The 10533-nt window shown below is 35.5% G+C and overlaps 2 protein-coding genes across 2 annotated transcripts; both read right to left on the bottom strand.

The window, feature by feature from the left end:
* Positions 1 to 543: 543 nt before the first annotated feature.
* Positions 544 to 2865, bottom strand: LOC113766001. The gene is made up of 8 exons (XM_027310232.1): positions 2475 to 2865; positions 2133 to 2395; positions 1843 to 2046; positions 1445 to 1546; positions 1279 to 1356; positions 979 to 1158; positions 655 to 891; positions 544 to 564 (listed from the first exon to the last, which is right to left on the bottom strand). Exons 1-8 carry the CDS (start codon positions 2863 to 2865, stop codon positions 544 to 546), a joined length of 1476 nt encoding a protein of 491 aa, XP_027166033.1.
* A 5099-nt stretch (positions 2866 to 7964) lies between these two features.
* On the bottom strand, positions 7965 to 9850 carry LOC113766000. The gene is made up of 2 exons (XM_027310231.1): positions 8686 to 9850; positions 7965 to 8590 (listed from the first exon to the last, which is right to left on the bottom strand). The coding sequence occupies exons 1-2, from the start codon at positions 9848 to 9850 to the stop codon at positions 7965 to 7967; spliced, it is 1791 nt and encodes a 596-aa protein (XP_027166032.1).
* Positions 9851 to 10533: the final 683 nt, after the last annotated feature.

The raw sequence follows: 10533 nt of genomic DNA, 5'->3' as shown, positions 1-10533 counted from the left end.
CAATTTATGAAGGCATCTTCAGTTGTCTTAATATATGGCTTTAAGGTCACGCAGCCATGTGAATTTACACTGCTTTGGACGACATAGCCATTTGTCATTAGTGTTTTCGAAGCTAAGCTATACTGACACTTTTAATTGGTAGGAGTTTTTTCCCTGTTTTTTTTTATATGGAAGCAACCTGCCAATTAGTCTCCCTGCTGACATTTCCATCATAAACCAGAATCCAAGGAACTTGTAAGAATTATCCCAAAGAGCAGAAATGCATTATAGCATATTTTAAAAGAAGAAGTCAATACTCAAATATATTTCAGTTGAATTAAAAAGCGATAACAAGTTACTAAAATCGCAAACAAGTTGCTAAAAGCAAGTACTAAAAATCCCAAACCAGCTAACCAAAAAGATTGTCATTTGCCAATAACTTGAAAGACTTTCTTTGTGCATAAAACTAAAAGACTCTCATCCCTAACAAGTTGAAAGAAGTAGAAGTAGCTTCCAAACTTTCCATTTTATTGAGAGTCCTCAGTCATAACCATGAAGTCCCCATCATTCTTCAGCTGTTTCCACCTGTGCACAAAGACCAAGGGGATCATTAGATCATCATAGCTAGAACTAAAATTCCAGAAAATCTGCAATGTATTTAAGTGCATATCTCACCAAATGACAAGGCCAAGCAACTGGTGCACCAAGTGCATCTTGAATTGTTTGCTGCAAATCATACGGTCTAATCAATTGCTCATGTGGACTCATTGCAACTTGTATCTGTATTTCACACCAGTTTGGCCCAAGAGCTTGTCCCCCGACCTCATCCAATGGATTCAGACTCCGTAAATATCCCTTTGCCACGATTTTTGTTGGGTCAAACAAACTTTTTAGTGAAACCATATTCCCTACCTAGTAAAGATCCAACAAGTACAAGAATCAAACTCATGCCAAATTCCAGATTACAAATGTGAAAGTTTAAAAGTTGTAAATACTTACTCGAATAGGTCGCGTGGCTCGCGATGGAGTTTGGCTTGACACATTGTTAGATGATGATGAAGGATGTCTCGGGCTGTCAATTGGAGAGCCCCTTCCATGTTGAACTAAAACCATTTTCTTCAAGCTGGCTATTTCATCATCTTGTCGCTGAAGCCTTTCCTCCAAATGGACCAATGTTGACTATTGTTGAACACTTATACGGTAACATGTGTTACGACTAGGAATGTCTTCCCATAAGTCCGTTGGATTCACACCGTCACTAAACAAGCGAACATGACCATGTTTGTCTTGCCCAACCACCTGGGCAAATATGTCATTACGACCAACTGGATCTTGCGACTCCGATGGAAGCTGATTTTTCAGCTCATTCATTTTTTCCTACATAATAAAGGAAAACACTTGTTATTGCAAAAGCCTGTCTGAAAACAATGGTAGAATTTATAGGCTTGTGTTCTCAGATCCTTACCAAATTCTCAGCAACTATGGTACTTGATGGAGTTCCATCGGCATGGGTATAAAACTTATTGAACATTTCTACTCTAGTAGGAGGTCTTCCCAACTGTTTGGCCTATAAGAAATTGAATTTTTTAAATTATAGTTTTAGCATTTAGCATATAATTAAAAAACAAGCTAACATAATGAAACATGTATGAGTAAAAAAAATTAGCAACTAAAAAAAGGATGAGATATCACCAAGTGGTTCCGAAGATGGGCAAATGACTTTTTTCCAGTTGTGTGGTTCATCTTCTTCTCCCCTCTAGCTTTCTTGTTCCTCTCACTTAGTTTCTAAATTTCAAAATCAAAACCAAGATTACAGCATTGAATAAACACAACTTTATGAAGAATGTTGTAGCTGATTTGTACCTTTGCTTCTTTACTTTTCCAATAAGCCCAAAGTTTGATCCATTGCTCTTCCCGTACCCTTATGTCCTTTTGAAACCGAGCTTCAGCATTTGGCACGGCAGGATCAAAATATGTAGCCTTTAAATCTGCCTTCCAGCTTCTCCATTTTTTGCCAATAGATCTTAAGGTCCAAGCTTCTAGTCCCATAGGCAAAGCAAACCTTTCCTGAAACGTAGTTAGGAACAAGGAAATCAACATAACTTCACAGTAATTTTTGTAGAAAGCATACATAATACAAAAGCTACCATTACCTTTATCACTTCTAACATGTCCATTTTAAGTTTCCTTGGCATCTTAAGCCAACTTTCAACATCTATTGGACAATACATACCATTCCTAGCCAAACTGCCCAAGAATTTAGAGAAAGAGGTTTTCTCACTTATTGGGATCCCATTGTCATCGAGTTTAATCTCAATCCGTGGAAGGTCCTTAGGCCGACCCCAAATTTCTTTCATAAATGTAGGGCCTCGGGTTTTCTGATGTACTTCACTTGAATCATTTGTAGTTTCTTTTCCTGTATTAAATAAGAAAAATGTGCAAGTTATGAACATAAAAAATGCACTTCTGGAATTGGTTCAAACAGTTAGTAATACCTGCATCGTCCGAGTTGCATGACATGAAGGTGGTGTCATTGGAATGTTGACCTTGAGAATCCTGATTTGGATTTTTTTCAGTTGGTACGTGCCTTGTTCCAAGTGGAGATTGTTGAATTGGAGAGTTCTGGCACTGCTCATGCGACTGTGAACCTCCATCAGCTTGTTGAGTAACTTGGTCACCTGATTCATGCATTATTCCCAATGTAGAATTCTGGATTGGAGATTGAGGTGCCCGAGCAGCTTCTCCTTGAACTTGTTCAATTACATTTTCATGGCTTGTTCCAAGTGGAGGCTGCTGCCTTGTTTCATGACATGAGGGAGGTTGCTCAATTGGTTCATCTCTCAATCCATTGGCAGTGCGCTTACATTTTCGACCTCCACGGGCCATACCTGCATAATTCACCATTTATTTGATACCAGGTCCACCACCATATATATATTTTTTTGGGGGAAGAAAGGGACAAATGTAAATGTGTAGCCTTTATTGAAGCAGACACTCTACCTATAGCAGTGCATCAATCTGGGATAATGGATAAAGTATACAAACTAAAATTAATGAACAAGTTATCTTGACTACAGCGTACACTGCAAGCCGAGCTCAAGCATACTTTTATTGAACTAATTTTGAGTTGCAACGAATATTATTGAATCTATTGTATATCAAACTCGGGCAGTTTGCTTCTAATTATATTTGAAAAACCTTTTTGCTTATAAATCAGAACTTGAAAACAGCTTTAAGAACTTGAAGATTACAGTTGGGTAAATTTGACGAAACCCACAAATCAATTCTCAAAATCCTAATACTATCATCTCTATCAACAAAATGTTCTCACGTCACAAGGTCTGCTCAGGTCATGTAGTTCCATTTGAGAGGTTACTAAAAAGTTCCCATGGAAAGTAAAAACAGAGCAGAACCAAAAGAAGTCCATCATTCATGGGGAAACCCCCTACTTGCTCAAATCAAGCAGTCCAGCACACAATCATTTGCTGGTGAAAAACAAAACTAACATAATAGGCATTTTAGAACCCAATATCTACCAAGTACTAGCAAAGACACTTACAATTTTCAACAATCATACTAGAATCCAAAGCTATCATTTTCATTTGTGACTACAAATTTCCTCATAAACAATCAGCACCAACAATTTAGAAGTCCAGGATTCATGAGGAAAAAAACTTTGGAAATTTACTCTTTAAAGTTGTAACAGAAAGCAACTGACAATACACAACACTATGTCGCATTCGACAGCTCTCACAAGCCACATTGTCCTAATCTGACAAGAAAGAAGAACAGATAGCATTTCTACCAGGCTTTCGACCTATGCAACTAGAAATGTGCTTCTCAGAAACGAAGAAGGAGGTTGTCAGAAATGGGAATCGAACAACCTAAATTAGACAGATGTCTACCATGCAATGCAAAATTAGACACAAAATACTGAAATTACCTCAAACTATGGCTTGAATCCCTAACTTCTTAGTTTCCCCAAGCTTAAAGATCTGAACTTCAGCTTTCACCCAAGCTTTGAAGCCCTAATTTCTCATTCCTTGCCACCAAGCCAATGCAACAGCCGAATTAGGGATTTTCATGGTGCAAGCTCAACAAAGTTACCTAAATGGGTTCGAGTTCATGGACGGGTTTATCCAAATTGGTGGTGCGAGCTTGAAACAGAGAGAGAGGGCAAAGGGAAGGGACAACGAGAGAGGGAGAAGATGTCTGAAATAAAGGCGGTACTAATGACGCCAAAGTAAATTAGTCAAGCCTCTTGAATTTTTCAATTTGCCGCGCTAATTTTTATGTGTTTGGGCAAGATTTTGTTAAAGCTACATAACAACTAAAAATGTTATTACAGCTATATACAATATAATATAACAACTACAAAAATAACAACTTAAAATTTTGTTAAAGCTATATAACAAGTAAAAATTTTGTTAAAGCTATACACAATATAGTGTAACAACTAAAAATATCTTAAATTAAAAATTTTGTGAAGCTAACAAAAAACATGAATTTAATCAAAATGTTTTCGGTACCCAATTTATTTTATGCTACTAGCAATTATGTACGGCTTGTAGTCTAACAAGCCGTTAGAAGGATCGAATTAGTTTATGGAACATAAAAATAAACTTGTGAATACATGAACTTTCCACTGATAAATGTTAGGATTAGAATTGATTGAACATATATATATTCAATATTTTCAATTCCAAAGCAATTGTCGTTCAACTTTGTGTTTATTATAAGCTATTAAACACTTAGAAGATCTTAAATTTGAACATTTCACTGCAATTGCCGTGTAACTTTGCGTTAATTAGAAGCAATTAAACACTTAGAATATTCAATGTTTTCAATTCCAAAGCAATTGCCGTTCAACTTTGTGTTAATTAGAAGCAATTAAACTAGAATTCGGGTTGTCCGAATTCATATATTTCGAATTTGGTTCGAATTCGGTAATGGAGTTTATAAATTTTATATTATATAATATTATATTATATAATAAATTTTATATTAAACACTTAGAATATTCAATGTTTTCAATTCCAAAGCAATTGCCGTGTAACTTTGCGTTAATTAGAAGCAATTAAACACTTAGAATATTCAATGTTTTCAATTCCAAAGCAATTGCCGTTCAACTTTGTGTTAATTAGAAGCAATTAAACTAGAATTTGGGTTGTCGAATTCATATATTTCGAATTTGGTTCGAATTCGGTAATGGAGTTTATAAATTTTATATTATATTATATTATATTATAAATTTTATATTAAACACTTAGAATATTCAATGTTTTCAATTCCAAAGCAATTGCCGTGTAACTTTGCATTAATTAGAAGCAATTAAACACTTAGAATATTCAATGTTTTCAATTCCAAAGCAATTGCCGTTCAACTTTGTGTTAATTAGAAGCTATTAAACACTTACAAGATCTTAAATTTGAACTTTCCACTAATAAACGTTAAATTAGTGGAAAGTTTGATGGTCAATCCAAAATTTCGACAAAATCGATTAAACTCTCCCAAAGATCAGTTATGGAGTGGACATATATGCAATAACAATCCAAGTCCGGAATGATCGGTTCGGTCGATTCGACCGGTTCAATTGTGTCTCCAGTCTTGTTCAATGGTTAATCCAAAAATTCAATTAAACCGAACAACCTTCAATCAAAGATTAGTTATGGAGTATATATACAGAATATGCAATAACAATGTTTGATCAGTATGATCGGTTTGATCTATTCGATCGTGCTTGACCGGTTCGATCGTGTCTCCAGTCACTTTAATGGTTAATCCAAAATTTTGACTAAACCGATTAAATTCGATCAAACATCAGTTCGACCGGAAATTTAGAGAATTTCACTTTTTGAATTGTTATTTATTTAAAAAATAATTTTTCCATTGTATTAAAAAATTATTTAAGAAATTTAGCGATTAAAGTTTCAAATTATTTCTATTGATCAAAAATTAGAGAGGGGTGATTGGAAATCAAAAATTGGATGTTGGTCTGAATTGATTTGCAAAAATTGCATTATATCTTACACTCAAAAGTTTAAAAAACAAAACAAAGAAATGATTATTGTAATTATCAAAAATAATAATAACAATTTTGTTAAAACATTTAACGAATCATAATCAAACTTGAAAGTGAATTTGATGGATAGCAATTTCCCATAACACAAAGGCATTTAGAGATTGCACAGAACATTTCAATTGAGACCATGTATGGTGTACGGGCAGGTGCTTGAATAAACACCATGATCTGCAATTCCGCAAATTTGAAACCATATTTGTCCCTTCAAATTTAGTTTGATGTATACAATAATCAAACGAACCAAAACTCACAACCTTCAAGTAATTTTAGACCAACGAAATGTAGACAAGTAATTGCAGCCAGTAGTAGAGCCTTAGCAATTGAAACATATAACAAATAATTCTGGGCCAACAAGCTTAGCAACTATAAAAGATACTAAATCAGATTATATTGGGACAAATCAACTTCAATCCCAAGTCCATCCTCACGAACCCAACTAATTTCCTCATTTTCATTCTCAACAACAGGATTGCCAACATCACTTTGCAAATATGTCTCAACATCCATGGTTGTGCCCATGTTATATCCACCTCTTGCAGTGGTAGAGATAACAACTTGCCAATCCTTATCAGTTGGATCTTCCACATAAAAAACCTGTGATGCTTGTGAAGCGAGTATAAATGGCTCAACATGAGGCCTCACATTTGCAAAATTGACTACAGTAAACCCATCAGCATCTTGTTTCATTCTCGAACCATTTGATATCCAATCACATTTGAATAACACCACCCGATGACCTCCATAAATTAATTCAACAACATTTTTCAAGACGCCGAAGTAGACTAGTTCACTCAAAACTGGATTTTGATCCCTTATACTTGCAAAACTGGATGTTGTTGCATTGACTGTAACACCACTATTCTGCGTTTTTCTTTTCTTCTCAACTTCATTGGTGTGAAACCGAAATCCATTAACAACATACTTGTCATGTTGGATTCCAACAACATCTGGACCTTTAGCAAGGAACCTCAAGTCTCTCAACACCGAAACATTTTGAGGAAGTTCTAACTTGTCAATCTGTAAAAAAAAAAAAAGATGATAAAACTATATTTGAAGTCCTACAATTCAAATTGTACTTAATATTCAGAATTTTACGTACATGTTCAGCAAACCAACAAGCAAAATTTTCGCTGTGCAAGCGCTCTTTTAGATGCTGTGGAACTTGAGGATGCCATTCTTCTATCAATCTACGATGCTGCCTAGAAGTACATGAGTCAAAATTGTAATCATACATTGAATTCTACAATAAAATTTTAATGCATCAAGTTGTAGTTGAACTTACTCTATGTAAGGTGTGACAGCATCACAGTTAAATAAAATATACTGATGTGCTTTACTCAAGATATGAGCATCAAAAACTGTTGCCTTGCCCCTCCCCAAAGGATGTCCTGATTTAGAGAATATATCTAAACCCTCTTCAATTTCCTTATGTACTTCTTCATTTCTGCTTGGACGATTGAATTTTGTCTCAACATAGTCCGCAAGATACAACAAGCAAAAGTTTATGCATTCTTCTGCCAAGTAGCCTTGAGCAATCGAACCTTCAGGCCTACTTTTATTTCGAACATAAGATTTTAATGTTCCTAGGTACCTAAAGTATCATCATTCCAAACTCTCTGTTTAGTTCCACAAATCAAAGAAAGAAAAAAAGTAATAAACATTTAAGGCATAATTAGAATTACAAGCAGTACCTCTCTACAGGATACATCCAACGATAATACACCAGGCCACCTAATTTCACTTCAGTTGCCAAATGAATAGTTAAATGCACCATGACATCGAAGAATGTTGGTGGAAAGCATTTCTCAAGATCGCAGAGTATAACGGCAATTTCACTTTCCAAACGAACCACATCTTGAGGACAAATAACTTTAGAACAAAGCTGCCTGAAGTATCTACTCAATCAAATCAAAGGATAGCGCACTGATTTTGGCAAAGTCTTTCTCAAAGCTATAGGCATCAATTGCTGCATTAGAATATGATTATCATGACTTTTAAGCCCCGAAATTCTTGGTGGCTTTACTCGAACGCATCTTGAGATGTTAGCTGCATAACCATCTGGAACTTTCACTTTTTTTAGCACATTGCAAAACATAGTTTTCTGTTTTTTATCCATTGCAAAGGAAGATGGAGGTAAGTAAACCTTTCCAGGTTCTGTCTCAATGGGATGCAGCTCTTTTCTTATTCCCATTTCTCTCAAATCACGGCGGGAATTATAATGGTCCTTTGCTTTATCCTCAATATCCAGCAATGTCCCCCAAATATTTTCACAAACATTCTTCTCAATGTGCATGAAGTCAAGATTGTGTCTTAAGACATTATCTTTCCAATATGGCAAGTCAAAGAAAATACTCCTCTTTTTCCAATTGAAAGGCAGCTTCGGATTACCTTTCACAAGTTTTCCAAATTTAATTTGCAAGTCTCCCAATTCACTCACAATCATATCCCCGGTTTGCAATGGTGGTCGCTTTCCATGTTCTTCGGTGCCATCAAAGAATTGGGCTTGCTTTCTAAATTTATGCTTACTATCTAAGAATCTCCGATGACCATATAGCAATATTTGAAACTATGAGTCAACCGTCGTGCATGAGTGAACTTGTGACAAACAGGACAAGCATATTCACCTTTAGTGCTCCAGCCAGATAACATTGCATATCCAGGGAAATCACTAATGGTCCACAACAGAGCTGCATGCAATTGAAAATTTTCTTTTTGGGATGCATCATAAGTTTGAATGCCAAAATCCCACAATTCGGTCAATTCTTTAACTAGAGGCTGTAGATAAACATCAATATTATTCCCAGGAGAGGATGGTCCGGGTATTAACAAGGACAACATGAAGTACGGTTGCTTCATACACATCCACGGAGGTAAGTTATATGGTATTAAAACTACAGGCCAAGTACTGTGTGTAGAACTCATGTTGTTGAATGGATTAAACCCGTCAGATGCCAACCCCAATCTAACATTTCGACAATCCTTAGCAAATTCTGGATGTAGATGGTCAAAAGTTTGCCAAGCTGGAGAATCAGCTGGATGTCTCATACAACCATCTTTTGTACGTTTTTCCTCATGCCATCTCATTTGAGATGCAATTTTAGAAGACATAAATAGTCTTTGTAATCTAGATTTTAAAGGAAAATGCCACAATACTTTTTGAGGGATTTTTCTTTTTTCACTAGTTGGATCATTTTCTGAAGCAACCCACCTAAGCTCGTTACATGTTTCGCATGAAGTTCTTTTTTCAGCACTACCCCAATAAAGAGAACAATCATTAGGACATGCATCGATCTTTTCATAACCCAGCCCCAATGTATTCATCAATTTCTCAGCCTCATAGTAAGAAGAAGGCAAATTAGTCATGGCCTCCGAAAATGCTTCTCTCAACAACTCAACAAGCATATTAAAAATCTTGTTACTCATCTTACCAAGGCATTTTAGGTGAAGCAAACGAATAATGAAAGACAACTTCGAGAAATTTTTGCAACCACTGTACAAATCCTGTTGAGAATCATCAATCAATTTGTAAAATTTTTCAGCCTCTGAAACAGGAAAGTCCCCTTCTCTATTCAATTCATTTGTTCCATGTGGTATCCCAAATACATCATGGACCAAGTCTTGCATGTCATTAGTCCCATTTGAAACCCCAATTGATGTATTTTCAGAATTAGATGTGGCTTCATAGTAGTTAGAAAGCTCTCCATGTGCTATCCAATTATTATAACCCTTGATAAAGCCTACCACTTTCAAATGATCATATGCTTCCATTTTAGTCACACAAACACCCATGCCGCAATCTTTGCAAGGACACAAAATCAGTCCGTCACAACTTGATCTAGAAAATGCAAAGTTTAGAAACATTTGAAGTCCTGCCTCATACTTTTCACTTGTTCTTGGAAAATCCATCCAACTTTTATCCATACTTTGAATATAAATAAATGTCCTCCAACAAGCTTCCAAGAGCATGAAAACAACAACTACACATTAGTACTTAGAAAACTAGACAAATCCCATAAAATCATTGAGAATAAGAAGCGCCCTGATTTTTTAAACTCAAGCCATGGCTTACAAGTCCCTAATTTCAAGTTCAAGAATTTACAGTCTACTAAATAAAGCAGCCCAGCAAATAAAGGAAATCAACAAAATGCAAAATTTCTCAACAATCTGTAAAAACAGAATTTGCAAGCAAGCGGATAGAAATTTTATTTACCTAATACCAGAACAAAGCCCTTCGTACCAACTCCTGCACTCGCGTCTTCGGAAAATTCCTAACTTCAATCTGAAATGTCAAAGGTTAAACAAACACATGAGCATGAAGACTAAAGGTGAAATTCAAGAATCTTACTAAATTTCCATCAAAGTATAGATACATCTCTGGTGTGTAGTGATTAATTTTATAAGTTCTCTCTTTAGAAAGGCATGCAACTTACGGCATAGGTAATTGGAAAAAATGATTGATAGAAAAAGCACAG

The sequence above is a fragment of the Coffea eugenioides genome, chromosome 3, assembly GCF_003713205.1.
Source record: "Coffea eugenioides isolate CCC68of chromosome 3, Ceug_1.0, whole genome shotgun sequence".
Taxonomy (NCBI): domain Eukaryota; kingdom Viridiplantae; phylum Streptophyta; class Magnoliopsida; order Gentianales; family Rubiaceae; genus Coffea; species Coffea eugenioides.
The sequence above is the reverse complement of the archived record's forward strand: the minus strand, read 5'-3'. Positions and strand labels throughout refer to the sequence as shown.

Bases quoted from the DNA above. Each gene is read 5' to 3' on its own strand.
- LOC113766001 (XM_027310232.1), bottom strand. From the start codon at position 2,865: ATGGCCCGTGGAGGTCGAAAATGTAAGCGCACTGCCAATGGATTGAGA. The intron at 2,396-2,474 runs GTATTACTAACT...TATTTAATACAG, and splicing joins ATGCAACTCGGACGATGCAG to GAAAAGAAACTACAAATGAT. The intron at 1,357-1,444 runs GTAAGGATCTGA...TTTATTATGTAG, and splicing joins CCATAGTTGCTGAGAATTTG to GAAAAAATGAATGAGCTGAA.
- LOC113766000 (XM_027310231.1), bottom strand. From the start codon at position 9,850: ATGGGTGTTTGTGTGACTAAAATGGAAGCATATGATCATTTGAAAGTG. The intron at 8,591-8,685 runs GTGAATATGCTT...GGAGATTCTTAG, and splicing joins ATCTGGCTGGAGCACTAAAG to ATAGTAAGCATAAATTTAGA.